Source organism: Manis javanica, chromosome X (assembly GCF_040802235.1).
Source record: "Manis javanica isolate MJ-LG chromosome X, MJ_LKY, whole genome shotgun sequence".
In the NCBI taxonomy this organism is placed as follows: Eukaryota; Metazoa; Chordata; class Mammalia; order Pholidota; family Manidae; genus Manis; species Manis javanica.
In genome coordinates, this window is record NC_133174.1 from 112555312 (window position 1) to 112576122 (window position 20811).

At 41.6% G+C, this 20811-nt stretch overlaps 1 protein-coding gene across 2 annotated transcripts in view; it reads left to right on the forward strand.

Moving 5' to 3' along the window:
- Positions 1-780: 780 nt before the first annotated feature.
- The window catches only part of ZDHHC9 (zDHHC palmitoyltransferase 9), a 37187-nt gene continuing 17156 nt past the window's right edge, over positions 781-20811 (forward strand). The window contains exons 1-5 of one of the 2 annotated variants that reach the window (XM_073228040.1): positions 781-973; positions 1411-1478; positions 2636-2937; positions 12550-12710; positions 16446-16604. In XM_073228040.1, coding sequence (XP_073084141.1) covers positions 2771-2937; positions 12550-12710; positions 16446-16604 — 487 coding nt within the window. In that variant the 5' untranslated portion in view covers positions 781-973; positions 1411-1478; positions 2636-2770. The remainder of the gene's footprint in view (positions 974-1410; positions 1479-2635; positions 2938-12549; positions 12711-16445; positions 16605-20811) is intronic. The other variant, XM_073228041.1, reaches the window with a different exon arrangement.

The following is a 20811-nucleotide window of genomic DNA, read 5'->3' on the forward strand; positions in this document are numbered from 1 at the left end:
GCTTGGATCTCAGCCCCCGCGCCCCCCACGCCAATTATAAGCTTTCTAAAGCTAGCATTAAGTTTTTACAACCTTTCTGGCAATCTTTACTCATTGACTACCTGAAAGAATTTATGTCCTGTCATCAGTTTTCCTAACATCATCACTGTCAATTATTTGTTTACAGTACTGCAAAATGATTATGTGTTCTTGGGGAACTCATTATGTGTTCTTTCAAGTTCCTCTTTATGCTTGTTTGTTTTGTTCTGAAAGTGGTAGAGGTGCAGACCAGGGTGACTGGGACAGAGGTGGGGTCCCTAACTAGTGAATGGGACACGGGAGGCAGGAGACTTGTTTTTGTGCAGATAAAAAGTAAAATCCTGAGTCGCAGTTGATTTCATGCAAGTAGGGCTGGAGAGGCCAAGGGCGGACCTAGTTTGGGGTGAGCACCCGGATCTGTGAGCCAGTGTTGCTTCAGCGTCTCACCGTGTGTGCTGGGTGCGGCTGGTCCCTCGTCCCTCCTTGACCCATCGGCATAACCCTTCACTTCAGTCTCCGCGTAACTGTATCAGTAGGAGGCGGCACTTCGCAAATTGGCGTTCGGACCCCAAAGGGAGGCTGGCAGCGGCTTGGCAGGTGGGCATGAAGCCGGGAGATGGGTGGGGGAGTGGGGCGGAGGCATCGTCGAGTGGCGTTGGGGTAGCCAATGGTAGTTAGGGGCAAGAATGGCAGGGGCGGAAGCGCCGAGCCGATTAGCCAATGGGGGACGAGCAACCACTGGAACGACCTGGTGACGTGAGGAGCGTTCCATTTGGCCAGCGGTGGGCGGTAGCCACAGCTGGTTCAGGGCCCGGACCAGTGGGGCCCCTTGTCAGGAGGAGGCAGCCTCCGGGCTGGGGAGAAGTCGCTGCCACTTCTGGCGGCTGACGTGGTTCCCTGGGACAGTCCACTTCCTGCCCTCAGTTCCCGGCCGAGTTCTGTCTCCCGGGTTCAGGTAACAAGGGGTGGGGGTGGGGGTGGGGGGGTCTCCTGGGCTCAGCCGCATGGTGGGCTGCCAACCCCACTGCTTCGCCGGTACGCGCGGACGTTGGCATTGCCCTTTGCTGCTGGGCAGCCGCCGAGCCCCTGGCGGAGGGTGACTACACGTGGCGGGGCGTGTGTGTGTGTGTGTGTGTGTGTGTGTGTGTGTGTGTGTGTGTACGAGCGTGTGGAGGTGGCGTGTGTGTGTGTGTGTGTGTGTGTGTGTGTGTGTACGAGCGTGTGGAGGTGGCGCGCGTCCCAACCTGCCTGGGGCGGTGGTCCACTGCGTGGCGGAGGCTGGGTTGGCCTCCTGAGGCCGCGCACTGCGCGCGGCCCTCAACTGGGGCCTGGGGCTCCCAGCTGGTGGGTCGGTCGCTGGTTCCCAACGGATTTTGATCTTTGTTCTCCCAGGCCCGGCTCCCCTTCCTGGTCTCCCTTCTCCCGCAGGGCCGGTCTGTCAGGAGGAGATGGTTTTCCAGGTTAGTTTTACACAAAGGAAGTGTTCTCTTCACCTCTGGTGCCCCCTCCCCTTTGCCAAGCCTTCCACCTTCTCATTTCCCTGCTCATCTCCTAGTGTCTATTTGGTCCCTTGCCCTCTCCAGTCCGGGAATGATTTTGAGTTGGTTGTTTCTCATCAGTCAGGCTGCCTGCAGGCTTCCGCCTCATTCGTGCCAGTGTGGGGCATGTGGTGTCAGTAAATAGAGGCCACAGCACCACACCTGAGCGACAGAGAAGGGTGTTAATGGCTGAGAGAGGCTGGGCCTGGGGATTCAGGATGCCAAGTAGATGATTTGTCCCAGAAAGCACCTTTATGACTTTTCTTAACTGCTGCAATCTCCTCCTGGCCCCCAACCATTCCAGAATCTCTCTTGCTTATTAAGTCAACCTTTCACACACAGGTCTGTGCTGTGGTTTTATTAAGATTCCCACAAATGTTAGGCTAGACCAGCAAGATTGGTTCATTTCCTGGACTCAGGAAGTTACTGTGGGTTTGATTAGGGGAAATCTGTTTTGAGTAAATACAACCTGGATATGTGTACAGAGTGTCCACAACCTCATAACCCTGCCAGAGGGTGATTGTTCTCTGGTGTGATTCATGTTTGAGTCGCTAATTGAAGAAGGAAGGTGAAGAAAGGGAGAAGGGGAGAGAATGGCTCCTTAAGGACAGAAATTCTAGCATTTTTAGAGTCCTCGATAATGATAATTGTAGAACAATGATGGAAAGTGCCCCTGGACTGAAAGTCAGCAGATATGTTTTCTTGGCTTAGCTTTGTGCCTTTGTGACCCTGAATAAGTTATTTCTTCTCTCTGGTCTTTGCTTTACTCATTTCCAAAGGAAAGTAATTGAGGCTGTCACCTATAAAATCCCTTCTAGTTCCAAGGTTTTTTGATGGTCACATCATCAGTATTATATTAGAAGCATTAGAGTTTATTTAGGAAGATATACTATCCCCCTTCTTTTTCTGAGAAACTTTAACCATTTCTTCTTTTAGAGGACAAACACAGATTGGAAATAAACTTTTCCCACTCCCCCCACCCCCTTCAGGCAGTGCTCATCTTTCTGCCTCTGGGAAAGGAGGATTGAATTGCATTTCTTGTTCCTGCCTCATTTTTTTCTTTTTGTGCTTTTCCTTAGGGCTAGAAATTGGACTTTTGATGATGTTTGACCCAGCAGCAGCAATAGCAGGCAACGTGACTTCAAAGCTGGGCTCAGCTTCTCTTCCTTCCCTCTTGTAATCAGAGAGCCCATTTTGGACCAGGAGTTCCAATCATGTCTGTGATGGTGGTGAGAAAGAAGGTGACACGGAAATGGGAGAAACTCCCAGGCAGGAACACCTTCTGCTGTGATGGCCGAGTCATGATGGCCCGGCAAAAGGGCATCTTCTATTTGACCCTCTTCCTTATCCTGGGAACGTGTACACTCTTCTTCGCCTTCGAGTGAGTTTCCATTACATAGACTTGCCTGATTATGGTTACTCTGGGTCCAAGGGAAGAACCTTCTTTCTGGGGAGTTTGTAGATGGTCCTTGGATGGCTGTCACTGTCCTCTTGAGCAGTGACTATAGATCATGTCAACTGAATTCATTGCTTTGTGTTTACAGCAAAGTACATGTTTCCTGAAAAGACCAAGACCTTTGACACCAATTTTGTAGTACTGATTTGGGGCTGTCCCTGGCACAATTAGGAAATAAGGGAGTCACCTCCCCTTTTCAGTGGTCTCCTTAGGTGCTTAGTGACAGACTGCCCCTTCCCTACCCCTCCCACTCCGGGTACCCCTCTAGAGGTACCTCTCCTGGTCATAACTACACCCCACAATGCTTCCCTCTTCTGCCATTCTGGGTCCTATTTAACAGCTCTCAGCTAGCTGTTATATTGAAAAGCTAGTTGAATTGGAAACCTGCAGATTGGTTCCAGCCTCAGCTGTGCCACAAATTAGCTGCGTGCATGGCACGTATGTGGTATTAAATGTGTTGCTCTTTCTTGCACTCAAAATCGCTCAACATGAACAACTCTATTCTGCGTATGCCTGATACCAGCCTTGGAATTATTTTTTCTGTGATGTAATAAGAGCTAGTATGAGAGCCACTGTGTGAAGTACCTGTGTAGGTCACCATTCCAGGGAGGTGGCCAGTTGGATTCCAGGGTACGATGGCATGACCACGGGCTGTTTTGAGAATGTTGTGCACTCTAGGGATGGGAGCAATGCTAATTGGTTTGGGATTATTATGAGGAGGGCCTTGAGAGCTGAGAGGTATGTGTGTAGACTTCGAACCACACCTGATACGAGCCTGCTATAGTTCATGTACATAGATGACCTGGAAATGGAGCTCCCATGCTGGGGTGTGGCCAGGGGAGGGAGGATGGGGCTCCTTGGCCAGCCTTTGTGAGTAATTAAAATGAGCCCTGGTCTCTTGGGGCCCATTTTTGTCCTTCTCCTGTAAGAGCTTCAGGCTTTCCCAGTGCATCAAGAGTGATTTTTCAGGCTTCTTTGCCAGACTCTTTGATGGTTGCTGCTGGCTTGAGTAACAGCAGGGGAGGAGAGGGACACAGTTTACAACAGGGCTAAGAAAGTAAGGTCAGAGTAAATCTTTGTCCAAGACACTTTTGTTGCTGCTGCAGCCTCCAACTTGGTTAAGTATTTTGCAAAGTCAGGCAGGTTGATGATGGCTTCTTAGCTGCTTTCCAGTGTGAGTTTCTTGGCTGAGCATGTGTGTGTATTGTACCTATGTGTAATACAAGTGCACATGTGAAGTCAGGCAAGAATATGCACAACATGCAGTTTTTTTCTCCCCTCTCTTCAGGTTTTCTTTGCTCTATTTCTGCCTTGCTTCTTTTTGGGAAGTGCAGAGCTGAACTCTGCTGTCTATCATTCTCCCTCTTTCATTCTTTCCCCTGCTGAATCATAGCTCTTTCTGCCACTGCCCCACTCCCCACCCCCTCCTTGGAGTTAAATTTTTGTGGTTGGAACCATTCAAAACAGAAATGAGATTTGTTTCCAGGCCCTGAGTGAGCTGGTAATTCTGGGCCCAGGAAACCTCTGGCTTGACTGGCCAGGGGAACTTGAAATTTGGAGTTATTGGCATTGGGCCCTTTTTGTATCTGGGAGCCAGACAGAGTCTGATTTGGATCTGCCCTCCTTGGGCTCTGAAGGCCTCTGAAGAAAAGTGCCTGTAAGGTGAAGCTTATAATTAGCCAAGTTACTTCTGGCAGAGTCAGGCTGAGTTTTCTACCAAGATGACTTTTTCCCCCGAGTTATTTCTTACGCTTTGCCCTCAGATATGAAAGATGAGGGTGTTTGTAAACTGTTCTGAGTTCCAGCTGTCTGTGTGATAGAGTAAATATTTTTGAGGCTAGGGCTCAGGGAGGGAGAAGGGAGAGGAGCAAGGGAAAAGAAAGTGAATGTGTTAGCTGAGGAATGGGATTGGGAAGCATAAATTTGATCAAAGGGGAGAGGACCCTGACAATTAATCCTTTGTACTACTTACAGTGGTGGAATCCGTGTTTGTGAAAGTGTGTGTGTGTGTGTGTCATATACTCTATAGACACCCAGACATTCTACGTGGTGGCTGCCTTGTGCCTAGCCAATGACAGGCCATGCAAAGGACACTAGCATGCCTCAAAGGAATGAAGTCTCTTTCTGGTCGACCTTTGTCTTTGGAGTATATAATTTACTGCCAACACCACAGTGGAGGATAGGGTTTAGGGGGTCAAATATAGGCTCCTTTATTAGTATGAGAACTTAGGGAGACCTCAGGAAATCAGCTGGTCTGACCCCCTGCCTTCAGGCAGGTGAGGGTGTCTGAACTACCAGTGACACGGAACTGTCTATTGTCATCTTCAAATTGCCTAGGAGCATAAACTGCACATCCTCTGGCTGCTGTGTTTTTGCCTTGGGGAAGAGAGTCAAGGCACATCTTGAGGCACATCTGGAATTGCATTTTAGTAACAGGGTTCTGCTTGCAGCAGGTGCTTGGAAACAAGTGCAAGTTGATTTATAGCTGCCTGTGGCACAGCCCCGGGTTGGCCAGATGGCTTGAGAAATCTGGTCAGGCATGTGGGCGCCCCTTGATGAAAAACATGCTGTCTTAGTAGTGCCAGTGCACATCTTTTTATTTTTGAATTTTGCCTTTGCACATTTAGACTTCCCAAAGGAGGGACCTGTAATTTTCAGTGGACAGAGTGTTGAACACATAAAATGAAGAAAGGTTGTTCATCCAGGGTAGATAGAAATATTTCCAAAGAAGCTGCGTGGCCATCTCTCAGGGCTGCTGTCACACAGTAGATTCCTGCCTGGCATGGGGAATTGGGCTAGATTATCACTAAGCCTCTTGCAACTCTGAAAATCTGAAATTCTATATAACTCTTATATTTGTCTGGAAGAATCAAATGCACATACAGAAAAAGAGAAGATAGAAGATTACCAGTATGTAGCTGTATTTAAATAAATTTATGTATTTAAATGTTATTGTATCTATTGGAATTTAAAAGCAGAGTGAAAATTGTATGGTGCTTAAAAAAGAATTTCCTAATTTATTCTTAGGGTGAGGCATTTAGGAAATGCGAGTGCGTATGCCAGTTTCAGCGTTGAGTACATGAACCATTTTCCGTCCTTTCTGCCTAAACCCTATCCTGCTTGTGTGATGACATAGCCACCAACTTGGCTTGGAATGTCACGACACGGTAGAATGATTGTGCACTGTCTCTGGAATTGGCTTCTTAGCTGTCTCTTTTAACCTTGTGACCAGATCACTAGTGGGGTCAAGGTCTCTAGACTTCTGTTTGTGGCAAGAATGACTCTGACTCTTGACCGCTGAAGCAGAAGCAGTTTGCTGCTATGATCAGTGCGAGGCATAAGCACTGAGGAATCATATCAAGGTGCTATCAAATCTTGTTGGACTGACCCTCATGGGTGCTTTTGATGTACAGAGGAGTCACTGAATTGGATGAACTGGAAAAAAAAACTTCGTAGCATGGCTTAGTAATTGTCCCACTTCTAGCCCACCCAAATTATACTTCTCTTTCAAGTCTTTTCTTGAGTCTTCTTTCATGAAACCTTTCCAGTAATTTCTGCATTCATAGGACCAATTGTACATAAAATTCATTTAACACATAAGCATATGATTTTTTTGTACTGTTTTATGATTTTTATGATTTTTAACACTTTGAGCTCTTTCAATGTCAGGGACTACCTCTTATGTCTATATGGCCACCCTGCAGTGCCCTCCACCAGGCTTTACATAGCATCAAGTGGTCAATAAATGTTGCTGAATTAATACATTCTGGATGCACTTAAAATGTAACAGCCTTGATTCACAGAATCATAGAATGGTAGAGCTGAAAGGGTCCTTGGAAGCTATCCCTTTCCTTTTGCAGGTGAGGAAACCAGGTCCAGAGAAGTAAGGTTATTTCATCAAGGTCAGTTAGCCAGCCAGTGCCTCTATATGACACTATCTTTGATCTCTTGGTTATCATTTGAATATGGCATCCTGAAGACATTCAGATAACTAAAGCTGTGCATAGGGCTGAGTGCTAGACCAGCATATTCTGGGTTCTTGCCAGCTAGTGATTGTACCAAGTAGCATTCAGGTTATTTGGACCTCCTTAGCTCATGTTCCTAGAAAAAGAAGGGATCTTTGTGGAAAACTGACAGCATTCTGACATGGCATTCTGGTAGCCTTGCGGGAACAGGGAAGCCTATCTTTAAGTGTGACCTAGAAAGGAAACTTTGGGAGTTTTGAGGGATCATCACCTCTGTGGCAACATCTAGTCCATACTGCCTTGGTAAGAACAGCTTGGAGAAAAGTTAAGCAATGTGTACTCCCTATCTTGTTACTCCGTAGGTGATCCAGATGAAAGGGGCGTATGTCTGGGTGGACAGATGGATGAGAAAAGGCAATCTGACAATGCACAGTTACCAGGTTTGAGGGTACACAAGGCTGTGTAGGCCAAGGCCAAACTCTGTCATGGCAGAATATCCATGCTAGTGACAAGGCCCAAGTTCCTGATGTTCTTTAGGTGAGATTGGGGAGAGGAAAATGTGATTTTACCATGATCTCTAACTCAGAATCATTCTCTGGAGAATTGTTCTGTGCAGGTTCAGTCTTGTGCTTCATTTAACCCAATATTCTGTCTGTGACTTGGCCAGACAAATGACAGTTTTAGAAAGGCATAGTTCCCTCTTTGATATCAATTTGTTATGGTATTTAACTAAGCTCAAACTTCCTGATAAAGCACATTCCCTGGAGAAAGGTTCGGTTATCGGTTATGTCTCCTGAACAGTGTTTTCTTTTAATAATTTTTTATGGTTCTGTCATTCAGAATTTGTGTGTTTTCAGCCTCTACTACCTTTTGTGGTAATGAGTTTCACACTGTCAGTCTTCACTGAATGCATATCCCATCTTTTGAGAATTAATCTTAATTGAGTATAGTGATCTTTTATTCTGGGAAAAGTGAACACAAAGAAAAGGGATCGCCTCCAGCATGCTGACATCAGTTGAGATGTTCATTGAAGGAGAGAAGAGACCTCCTAAATCTTCCTCCTCAGAGATGTCAGAGCTGGTATTGTGTTTAAGAACAAAGGAGGCACCTTATGCCTCTTGCAACAGCAAGAAGCTAATGAATTCAGGGTAATTAGGGGGATGTTTCTGGAATGGAGCAATGAGAAAACAAGAACCTTATGATGATGATTAGATAGGGTCAGTTCATGGAGGGCCTCCGTAACACTGGCCTGTGGAATTCAGGGCTTACTGTAATAGGTAACAGAAAATTGTTCTGAGTTCTTGAGCAGGAGTATATTACAACTGAAATTTGCTACTTGTTATATTTGCTATCATTGAAATGTGGAGTTTGTTATCATTTGGCATTCGTTATCATTTGAAATTTGCCAACTACTCTGCAGGTTTGCCTGGATAGAGATTTTTGTCCCTCTTTGGTGAGAAGGTGGCTCAACACCTCAGAATTGAAAATATCCCTGTTTAGTTAATTTTCCCCATTGCTACTGGAGCAAAACAGGGTTATGCATTTGACCTCTGATCTTCACATAGCAGTAAATCTGGAGGTTGATTTTAAGTTATGTTTTTAGTGTCCGTGGACACTTTTTCCCTCTCAGCAGACTCTTGAGTGTCATCAGAAGAATCTTGAACCAGTTTTATGGGTGGTTCTCCTTGTTTAATGTGCTGTAAAGGTAGTAGTATGTAAGAGGACAGACAACTGTCCACATCAGGGAGGACTTAGAGCAAAGGCTTATTTCTGTTATGTGGGACCAAGGGTCTTCATGAGGCTCTAATCCTTGAGCCCTTCCTGCTGTTCCAAGCACAGCTCTTCTTTGAAGCCACCTTTAATGGCTGCTGTGGGAGCAGTTTCAAGCAGCCACTAGCTTCCCAAGAGAGTCCTTCTTTGACCACTTATAGTCCTTAGAGTCTGAATCATCATCCTTATACTTGATTATTGATCTTATCTTATTCTTTAGCTGTTTCATATGTTGGTTATGTTTTCCCCAACAAAACTTCTATTTCTCTTCTTCTTCATTAGACCCATAAATACTTGTTGGCTGATCAATTGCACTGATAAAACAACAACAGAAAACAGCAAGGAAGCTATTAGGAAGACTTAGAAGCAGAGTATTGTATAGAACACCAATCTATGCTGTCGGTCTGTGAGGCAGAGCCCTGCCTTGGAATCTGTCTGGTTTCTTACCAGATCCACTCATGAATCTCTTTTGAGTTTTTCATGTGAATTGAAGTCTGTGTCATTATCATTGTCCTTGTAGTGAACTAGCAAGCTGGGGGTGGGGGATGGGCCATGACACACGAGCTCAGCCTGGCACTGCTGGTTACTGCTGGTCAGTACCACCATGTGGCCCATGGAATATATGGGAGACCAGTTGTCTAGCTCAGCTATGGAAGCCTGAGGCCAATCAAGAAGATGGTTTAAAATTATGGCATCTCTTTAAGTGGCAAAAATGAAGACTTAGTGGGGACATGGTTACGTTTATAAAATTCACAAGGGAGAAAAGCAACTTCTAAGCCCCTGTAATGGGGAATGCTTCCTGGTACATTGAAGATAAAGGAGAGTTCTGTTTCAAGAAGTATATAGATATCATTATTCCAAGAAGTGGCATAGATGGAAAGTACTAAGGGGTTTCAAAAACAGCTTATATTTGTGGATGACAGATCCAGTCTCACTAAGATAAATTGGTGGTATTTGGGGATACTTCTGACTTTTGACATCGATACTGGGAATTACTACCAAATCTTCACATAGCTTATTCCTGTCAGAGACTGATCTCTAACTTACTGCAATTAAGGGACAAACCTAGGGGGGATCTTTTTGATGAAAACTATTAAAGAGAGAACACAATGGGTTGTAAGTTCACAACAGTCTTAGCCACTGGCTCTCTCAGTTCCCTCTTACTCAGAGTGGAAAGGCCTGCTGGTCTCATATCTGCCTTCCCAGCCACACCCACTCACTAGTGACAACTGGCTGCCATAGCCTCATCTCTGGAGAACAATACAATGGTCCTGTTGTGTACTTGTTGACATACAGAGTGGATTGTTTTAGCAGGTGCAGAAGATAGTCTGTTTGGAGATTACAGAGACCTTTATCCTAGATGGTGTAGTGTAATTCAAATCTAAGTTGTCCTTTGTCCAGTCAACAAGCAGGTGTTGGAATGGGACTTAGTTAAGCTTGGGTCCTTCTGTCAGGCAACATTATGGGGGCAACATTAATTTTGTGTGTGCGTGTATGTGTATGGTTGTTCTACTCTCTCTATATCTTTTCCCTATAATAAAACAATTTAAAGCCCCTTTGGTGACCAATCAGATGACTCTGATTTTTCTTTTTGATTGGACACTGTACACCCAGGGCAGTTTGAGTTCTGGAGACATTACTTCTTTGTTTTCAAGAGTTATGTTAGAGCTGGGCAGTGACTAGGAAGATGGCTATATTCTGTTAGTGTGGTGATTTCATTCGGTGGGTTCATGAGACGCAGCCTTGGGTTTCTCCTGTGTCCTTCGTCAGGTCCCTGGTAAGTGGAGGTGACTTTCATTTCTGAGCTCACTGCTTGAGTAGCTGTACCAGTGAAGGGGAACAGTGGAAAAAGGGGTAACCCACAAGCTAGTGATCACCAAAGACCTTAATTATCCTGAACTCAGCCAGATCCTTCAGTTCTCCAAAAATTTCCCCCTACTTTGGATTTTAGGAGAAGGAAATAAGTCATATAAAGGCCAGCTAAGACCAAGAATTTTGTTAAAAGCAAACAAGCAGGCAAGCAAACAAAAAGCGACAAACATCATTTTACAAGTTCACTACATATGTTCACCTTCATGACAAACTGCTCAGCCTAATGTAGCAGTTGGTTGGCACCCCCACCATGCAGTCGTGTGTGTGGTGGGGAGGTGGGGAGAGGCTCTCCTGGGGATTGTTCCAAAACCGCAGCGAATGTACAACCTGGGGTTAACCGTTTGTTCCAAGTGGACAGCGGCTTGCTTAATCCCCATGCCGATGAGGTAAGCCTTTTTCCTTAGCTTACTTTCTCTGCTCTCCCTGTGGTCCTTGCTCATCCACTTACAGTCTGCCTCTAAGAGAAGAGCTCTGTGTTGAAGGAGTAAATGTGTCTCGGGGGAGGGGAATAAAAATAGGTCAGTGATGACTCTCATCACATATTTCCATTTATTTGGTTTGAAATTCAGAGCAACTCAGCAAGTGTTTGTTGATAGCTTTGTTTCCATACTTGTGTTAGGCTCTGGGAGATATAGAACCATGATGATGTTAATAGCAGACATTTATTTATTTAGCATTTACTATGTGTCAAGTGCAGTTCTAAGGACTTTATTAATATTCATGCATTTGATCCACACAATGACCCATGAGCACTATTATTATTCTCATCTCGCAGATGAGGAGACTGAAGTTAACTAAGTCACCCAACCAGAAGCTGGTAGACCCAGAATTCCAGCCCAAGCATTCCCACTTCAGAGAGACAAGGTTCCTGCTCTTAGGAAGTCCACTTAGGGGAGATGAGGGCAACATAGTAAAAAACAGCTGTGAATAGTACAAGGCTCTGGCAGTGAGGATGACAGGGTAGAGAAGGGAGAGATCAGTGCAGCTTAGGTTAGGCCTTTTGGAGGAGGCAAGACCTCTAAACTCCAGATTCTTCATTTATCAAATGGGCATAATAGACTCTGCCTCATGGATTTACTGTGAGAATTGGATGAGATGGTGCATATAAAGTGCATAGTGCAGTGCCTGGCATATGGTGAGTGCTCTGTAAATCATGGTAGTGATGACAGTGGTAGCATTGATGTCTCTGGACCTGGAAGATGAGGAGAGCTGGGATATCTAGAAAGGAAGAGGAATGGCCTTCCAGGTGAATGATGAAGAAAGAGGTTTGCAAACATGATGTTGGAAGGGGTGCTAAGGAAATACAGTTTCCTTATTCCCTTGCTTATGGTCACTGGTCACCTACTACCTGAGTACTGGAGGGGAGAAGAGGAATAGTGTGGCAAAGTCAGTTGGCAGCCCTGGAGCTCTTCCCTGGTCTTGAAGCACATTGGGCATATGGTCTGCCTGCCGCTGGGACCTTGCTTCCTGACTGACCCTCATCTTTCCTTCCTGCTTCTCGAACTCAGGCCTAAAGCCAGATGAGTGTTTATGAAAAGTTCTATACCTTCCCAGAGTGAGCAACCTTGGGCGCTTACAAGTTCAGGCTTATTTGCTTCCCTGACCTTAACAGGTGTGAGCCTTTCCTGAGGTACAGAGAGGAGTGGCTGCCAGCAGGCTGGCAGGAGGGACTGGGCTTATGCATAGGGAGGGGCAGGCCCTTGAGACTATCTTCTATATGCTATAGGAGGCATCAATCAGCTATCTGGTCAGCTCCTATGTACAGACCATAAATTAGGAGTTTTGAGTAATTCAGGAGAAGGAAGAAGTATGGTGCCAGCCCTTGAGGTACCGCTGATTCTGCTGTAGAGACCAGATTGACATACTGGTAACAATTTGAGGTCATTATAGGGTAGGTATAATGAAATATTCAATTGCCTGCTTTCTTCAGATGCCGCTACCTGGCTGTCCAGCTGTCTCCTGCCATCCCTGTGTTTGCTGCCATGCTTTTCCTTTTCTCCATGGCTACACTGTTGAGGACCAGCTTCAGTGACCCTGGAGTGATTCCTCGGGCCCTACCAGATGAAGCAGCTTTCATAGAAATGGAGATAGGTGAGTTTTCTAACCAGCTGTCAAGACACTGTACAGTGGGTGGCTTAATCAGCAAGGGAATGGAGTGGTAATAGCAGTTGCAGAATCACTTCTAGCTTTTTCTCTCTGAGATTCTGAATCTGAGGTCATGACCACCCTATACATTTGGTAAGGCAGGAGTAGCAAGATTTGAAAGTTATGTGCTTCATTCTTCCTTTTTGTGGAGTGCCTTTTAGGAGGGATTTGTTACCAAGGCCCTGCTGCACTGTTCCCAAGAGGATGGGCTTTTTTACTTTTGGGGGCTTATCAACTCATTTTATTTTTTGATGAAAACTATAAGCCTTATTTTCATAAAAATATTCTTATATGTGTGCACATACAATTTCGGATATAATTTCAGGGTTTCATAGATCTTTTGAAGCACATTCATGGGCCTCTGATCAAGAATCCCCACTTTTAGGGGAATACTGAAGGTGAGAGGGGACAGCTAGGTGTCAGGAGCTGCTGAGAATCCTAGGAGTGGTAAAGGAAGCATTTACAGGCTCATTATAGCACAGTCTGCAGCTCAGGATAGGACTCTTTGGGACAAAGGTTAAATGCTCCACTACCCAGGAGCCAGGGTGGCTTGAGCGGGGGATATCCTGGGAGCTCACACTGGGAAAGAAGGCCATGATGACAGTACTAGCAGGGGCTGCAAGCTCATCGGACCTAAGAGCAGTGCCTGCCCTAAACTGTTCTCAAGTCTGGTACCCAAGTAGCTTGAGTCAACATCCAAGCCAGATAAGTAGAAAAAGGGGTCCCAGGATTTATAAGACTAAAAGCTATGCCACTGGAGTACCAGTCTGGTTAGCCTTTTGTTCTTTTAGGGTGTTGCCTTTTTTTGCTTTTTGAATTTTAATATTATTTTATTTAATAAAAAATACACAGACCTATTTAGGTTCCTAATAGGTATTAGATTGTATTTACATATTATTTTTGGGAGATTTACATGTTTACTATATTATCTGCCTATCCAAGAAAATAGTACATCTTTCTATATTTTCAGGTTGATGTTTATGCCCTTTAATAAATTTTTAGTTTTCTTCTTCTAGTTTCTATTCTCATATTGAGTTTGTTCCTAATGTTTATATGCATGCTATTATCAATGAAATATTTTCTCCCATTTCCACTTAATTTATTATTTTTACTCTAGTTTTATTGAAATATAATTGACATATAACACTGTATGAATTTAAAGTGCACAATGTGTTGATTTGATATTCTTTTTGGGTGCTTTGAGAGCTTCCAAGCTTTTGTATTTGTTTTGTTTATTTTAGCTGTGTTTCCCTCTAGCTTCTTAGTGAATTTCTTTTTGAAAGATTTTAATTGAGCTGAGGGGACTTAGGGATGGGGTGGGGGTGGGAATGGTGGGAGGAAAGCAGAAGCAAGATGTGTGGGCACAGCTGGAATTTGGGGGAGACCTGGTAGGGCTGGGGTACTTAGGAGCAAGATAGAGAGGGAGAGATGTGAGTGCCATCTTTTCTCCTTTGGGGTATTCTTTTATCATCTCCTTTCCATTCACATAAGGAGAAACCGAAGGTCAAGGTATTGCCTTGACTTGTCTCTTGCATCTCACAGCAGGTTGTTAGCAAGGTCACCTCTGTTTTGCCAGATCCCTGAGCCTGAAGCCCAGGCTTGAGCTGTCATGTCATGACCTTTGCATTTAGCATGTTTCTCTCAGTGGAAGAGTGTGCTCTTGAGTTCATGTGTATGTTTGTGTTAGCAAGTTTTTGTCAATTTACATTCCACCCTGTACTGGGTCTGCTGTGGGTGGGGGCTGGGGGAGTGGAAAGAAGACTGTGTGAGATTCCCTTGCATCATGGTGCCTCATGGGGAGGATGAACATGAACTCGGCTTCCCAAGTGCCCTCATGTAAAATGTATGCAAAGGAATATTAAGGTGACATTCTGGTACTTATCCTCTAATGAATAGCCATCCCCCCATTCTTTAAGACTTGTGATCCACTGTTATTGTTTGATTTCACAGCATCTACCCCACTCCACAAAAAAAGGAAAAAAAGTTCCATATGGCAGATATTTTAAAAATCAAAGTGAATTGAAAAACATACTCTGTTTTTAGAATTAGCCTGCATAGTGAGGCTGCAATGAGACAGGCATCTCAGATACTGCAGGTGGGTGGGTGGTCATGCAGATTGAAACACTCCGTCTGGGAAGCAGTTTGGCAAAAAGTACTATGGGCTTTAAGGGTCCTACCCTTTAACTCAGTAATTCTGTTTCTCTTAGGGTTTGCTAAAGGGAATAATCAGAGATTTACACAAATTACTGTGGAAGGATTTTTAGTGGATCATTTTTTTCTTGTTAATATGGGCCTAGCTATTTTAATGCCAGCAACTTCATATATTACTGCTCAGACTTCAACATGCTTTTCTTTTTTCCTTCTGTTTTAGAAATTAATTTTAACACATGAATATGTTCTTGAGGAAGGGAGGAAGGGATTGGGATTTGGTTGGTGATCAAAGGCGATTTAAACTTTATCTGCAATATTTTAAGTTTTTGCATGCAGCATCATTTAAATGGTAAAAAAAAACCAGAAGCAACTCAAATGCCCAACATTATGGAATGGTTAAATAAAATTCTGGTGCATGTATATGAGGGAATGTTTTATTGCCAATAATGATGTTTTCAGGAAAAAAAATGAACAACCATGGAAAAATGCTCCCTGTATAATGTTAAGTAAGAAAATACAGGGTACAAAATTATATTTATACTATGATCTCATGTTTTAAAAAATCATGAATGTTTATTGATCTATCTGTAAAGCAAAGAAGGAAATACATAAAAATATATGAATATCCCTGAGTTGAGAGACCAGTCAGTGATATTTATTTTTTATTTATATTTTGTTTTTTTCCAAATTTTTGCAATAAGCTTGGATTACTTATTTTCATATAGTTCTTTTTTAATTCAAAGTATCATCAGTCTTTTTTCATGTGTATATTTTATTTTTTCAAGATAATATCCTTTTATATATATTGCTTTTTAGGGTACATTTTCATTTGCAGTGTGCTTTCCTGTGTCATCTTTCACTTGTCTACATCATTTTAAATGGTTGCATAACATCCATCCTATGTATGTATCATACTTTATTTAACCGACCTCTTGTTGTGACACTGAGGTTATGTTCAGTTTTTCACCATTAAAAGGGATTCTGTAACAAATACCCTTGTGTCAACATTTCTGTACATCTCTTTGTAATTTTGATAAGTTCCTAGTAGGACTGCTGGGTCAAAATGTATACATGCTTAAAATTTTGGTAGCCACTGCCATAATTGCCTATTGGTACTGTATAAAAATGCCTTCTCCCCATCCTTGCCAACATTGGGTATTTTTATTCTTTTTAATATTTGTTAATATAGTAGGTGGAACTATATGTTTGTGTTAATTTTTACTTCTTTGCTTATTGTGAAGTTGGATGTTTTTATTTCACATGTTTTGTTTAAGCTATTTTATTTCTTTTATGAATGTTTTTCTTTGTAATCAGCCAGAAAGTTTGAAAAAAATTCTTTTTCACATGTGCACAAAAGAATTGCATGGCACTCGGGGATTTTGGGGGGATACTCTGTGTGATGTGGAGAGTCTATTCTAGAAATGCTAGTCTGGAGAAGAGAGTGGGCCTGAGGAATCTTTGATTACTCCCATTACTTTTGGGCTCCAGTAATGGCTAGCAGTGATGTTAACTGTCTTTACTGATCTACAGAAGCTACTAATGGTGCGGTGCCCCAAGGCCAGCGACCACCCCCTCGTATCAAGAATTTCCAGATAAACAACCAGATTGTGAAGCTGAAATACTGTTATACATGCAAGATCTTCCGGCCTCCCCGGGCCTCCCATTGCAGCATCTGTGACAACTGTGTGGGTGAGTAAAACCAAAGGGGCTTTGTCTGGAGAAAAAGCTGAGTTGAAGATAGATTTAGATAGTAAACAAGCTAGATTTAGTTAAGAAACTTTAGATAGGAAACAGGCTTCTGAACCACTGTAAATCAACTATACATCTGCAGATCAAATCATAATTTAAATATTCTCTATATTAAGATTAAAAAACCCTCTTTGATAAATGGGAAATCAGCTTTACCTGTTTTTTGAGTCCAGATTTTCCTGTACTGGATCTGTTTCAAGTGGAACCCACCTAATATAGGGGGAGGAGGACCCTAGTCCACTGGAGGGCAGCATTGGGGAAGGAAGGGCTATGTTAGAAGTAATGTTCCTTAGAAGAAAGTTGCTAGCATTTATTGGGTTCCTACTATATACTAAGCATTGTGCTGCTTCTTTCCCTTTCTCTCATTTAAAACTTGTAAGAATCACATGAGATAGGTAATATCCCATCTTACAGTTGAGGAAATAGGTGAAACACCTTTGTGAAAGTTCAAATAACTAGTGTGAGATGAGGCTGGAACAGTTCTGATTCCCAAACCCTCATTTTTTCTTTCTTTGCTGGTGCTGCAAGTGTGGTGGTGTATGTGTCTGTAATACATGGGTCTGTGCTTCTATCTACATATATGTGGCTTAGCTTTAATCACTACCGAGTGTGTGCTGGACCCTGGGAAAGATCAGAAACAGGCAGTAAATATGTCTACTGATAGGCATATATGTGCAACTCTTTATACTATCAGCATAGTTCCAGTATTCTTTATCTATGCCATGGAACATGCCTGAGTACATTGCTTTCCTCTTATTAGCCTACAAGTTGGGAAAATATATCTTATTTTATATGGTAAAAAGCTATATGTGCACAGATTTTTAGAAATTGAAACTCATTTAAATGAGCTAGAAAACTTGGTATTTCAAGAAGGTCTGATGTGAAGGTTTTCGTATAGAATTCCCTCTGCTCATTAATATTCTTAAATATAAAATTCATACATATTAATGTTTTTACAAAAGAAGCACTTATGTTCCAGTAGAAGTATACACAGTTCACAGAACAGGAAATATGATTAGATAGTTGACATACATGAAGAGAAATTCATCCCTACTAAAAATCAGAGAAAGTTTAAAAAAGATCTTTTTTAATCTAGAAAATTAGCAAGAAAAACCTGATAATGCTTATTCCTACACTGGTAGGAGTGTAAATTGGAACAAACTTCTTGGAAGGCAACCTAGTAAATTATTAAAGCCTTAAAACATACATACCCTTTGGTACCAGTGATTTCCTCTCTAGGGATCTATCCCAAAATAATCAGGGGTGTTCTAAAAGATATAGGTATGGAAATATTTACCTCAGGGCTACTATAATGCTAAAAAAATTGGAAAATTAATTGCCCATCAGTAGATAAGTGGTTGGATAGATTGTGGGACATTCATACAATAGACTTTTATGGGAAAAGCTCATATCAGAAAGCTGAATTAAACAGGAAATAAGCTACATTTCTAGTGGGATTGCAATTATACATTTAAGAAAATATAAGTATTTGTAAAGATATATGCAAGGAAGTATACCAGAATGTTTATAGTTCGTTATCTACAGGCTGTGGAATATGAATGATTTTGTTTCCTTCATTTTACTTCTTCTTTTTTCAAGTTTTCTACAATGAGCATGTATTTATTATCTTATCAGAAAATGTGTGATTTGAAATACAGTAAAAATATATCTGTATAAATCTGTATTTTCCCATGTTTTTATATGGCAGGTTTGCTTAAGGTGTGGCTGTACCTATAATTCTTGATCCAGATATAACCCTAACTACTTGGACATATCATTCTTCTTTACATGTTGCTTTTCTTTTCTGAAAAGATATATTGTAACGCTTTAACCGGGAGGTGGACCAGTTCTTACAGTTTAATTTTTTTATCAGTACACAGCTCATTGTTCTTTAAAAAGGATGTATTTGATTCTTTGTGCTTTTGATTCATTAAAATAATATATATTAATTATAGAAAATATGAGAAGTACAGAAAGTGTAAGATAAACCTTAATCTCAAACTCACTCTCCATTTTGCTGTATTTCCTTCCATTGTTTGCAAAATTAGATCTCACATGATAGTGTTTTTAATCTTGCCTTTGTCACTTAACATTATATCCTGAGCATTTTCCTATATCTTTAATAAATGTTTTTGAGTATATTATTTTAATGACTACATAATCCATCTTATGGCTATAGTCTAGTTTTTTTAGGTAGTTTCCTATCATTAGATAGTATTCACTATTCCATTTAATTCATTATTGTAACACTGCAACCAAAATTATTAAAATTTAAGAATGTAAAGAAATTGGAACCTTCATACATTTCTGGTGGGAATAGAAAATGGTGCAGTTGCTGTGGCAGTTTGGTGCGTCCTCAGAAAGTTAAAACATAGAATTTATCATATGACCCAGCAATTCCACTCCTGGGTATATGTGTATATGTATTAACCCTGTATTAGCCTGCTCAGCTGCCATAACAAAATACAATGGACTGAGTGACTTATACAACAGAAATTAATTTTCTCATAGTTCTGGAGGTTTTAAGTCCAAGATCAAGGTGCTGGCAGAGTTTATTTCTGGTGAGGCCTGTCTCTGGGCTTACAGGTGGCCACCTTCTTGCTGTGTCTTCAGATAGTCTTTTTTCTGTATTTATGCACTCTTGGTATCTCATCCTCTTCTTATAAGGGTACTAGTCTAATAGGATTAGGGTCCTACCCTTATGACCTCATTTAACCTTAGTTACCTCCTTAGAAACCCTGTCTCCAAATACAGTCACATTGGGGGTTAGAGCTTCAACATACAAAGTTTGGAGAGGGACACAATTCTGTCCATAGCAATACCAAAAAGAATTGAAAACTGAGGCCCAAACATTTTTGTACATCACTATTCATGGCAGCATTGTTCACAATAGCCAAAAGATGGAAACAATCCAACTGTTATCAACAGATGAGTGGATAAATAAAATGTGGTATATCCATACAATGGAATATTATTCATCCATAAGGAGGAATGAAGTGCTGATACATGCTACAACTTGGATTAACCTTGAAAACATGCTACATGAAAGAAGCCAAACACAAAAAGTCATAAATTGTATGATTCCACTTATATAAAATACTTAGAATAGGCAAATTCATAGAAGTTATCAAGGGCCGGGGGAAGGTGAAAATAGAGAGTTACTGTTTAATGGGTACAGAGTTTCTCTTTGGGGGTGATGAAAATTTTTGGGAATAGGTAGTGGTGGTGATAGTTGCACAACACTGTGAATATAATCAATGCCACTGAATCATACACTTAAAATGGTTAAAATGGCAAATGGTATGTTATATGTATTTTACCACAATAGAAAATTTAAGAAAAAATTATTGAACCTAAATATCTGTACACATCTCTCTTTCCTTATGAGAAATTACTGAAAATGGACTTATTCTGCCAAAGGGATGTGAGCATTATTAAGGCTCTTGATATATACTGCCAAATTGCTTCCCAGAAAAGTTCTCTCAATTTATATACTCCCCACAAACAGTATATTAGTATATAGTCCATATTGCCCAATTCTCACTAGTGCTGCATATTTTTATATTCTTATTTTGATAGGCAAAAAAGTGTCTTTTTGTACTAGTATCACACTGAGTTATTAGTGAATCTGAAAACCTTAAAATATATGTTTATATGGCATTTATTAACTGTCTGTTTTTGTCTTTTGACCGTTTTCTTGAAGGAGTATTTGTATTTTGTTATTCATTTGTAAGGACTTTTTATATACTCAGGTACAAAATTTACATACATTCCTGTTGTTTTTTTTCCCTCTTTAGCATTTTTAATGTATTCTCAACATATATAAAATAGTTTCTTCAAAGTTTATGGGTTCAAATCTATTTTTCTTTGACATCTGTGTTTTCTTTTATTACTTTTATGCTTAGGAAGTCCTCCATAACAAGGGATAAATGTTCATTTATTCTTTATGGTTATTTTATGGTTTCACTTTGTTTTTTTCACATAACTCTTTAATTCATATGGAATTAATTTTGATAAATGGTATGAGGGAAAAAAACCTAACCTTATTTTCCATCAAATAACCAGTTGTCTCAGAGTTGTTTATGGAATAATAAATAGTTCCTTTTACCACCAATTTTTTAATGCTACCTTTATTAGACAGTAAATT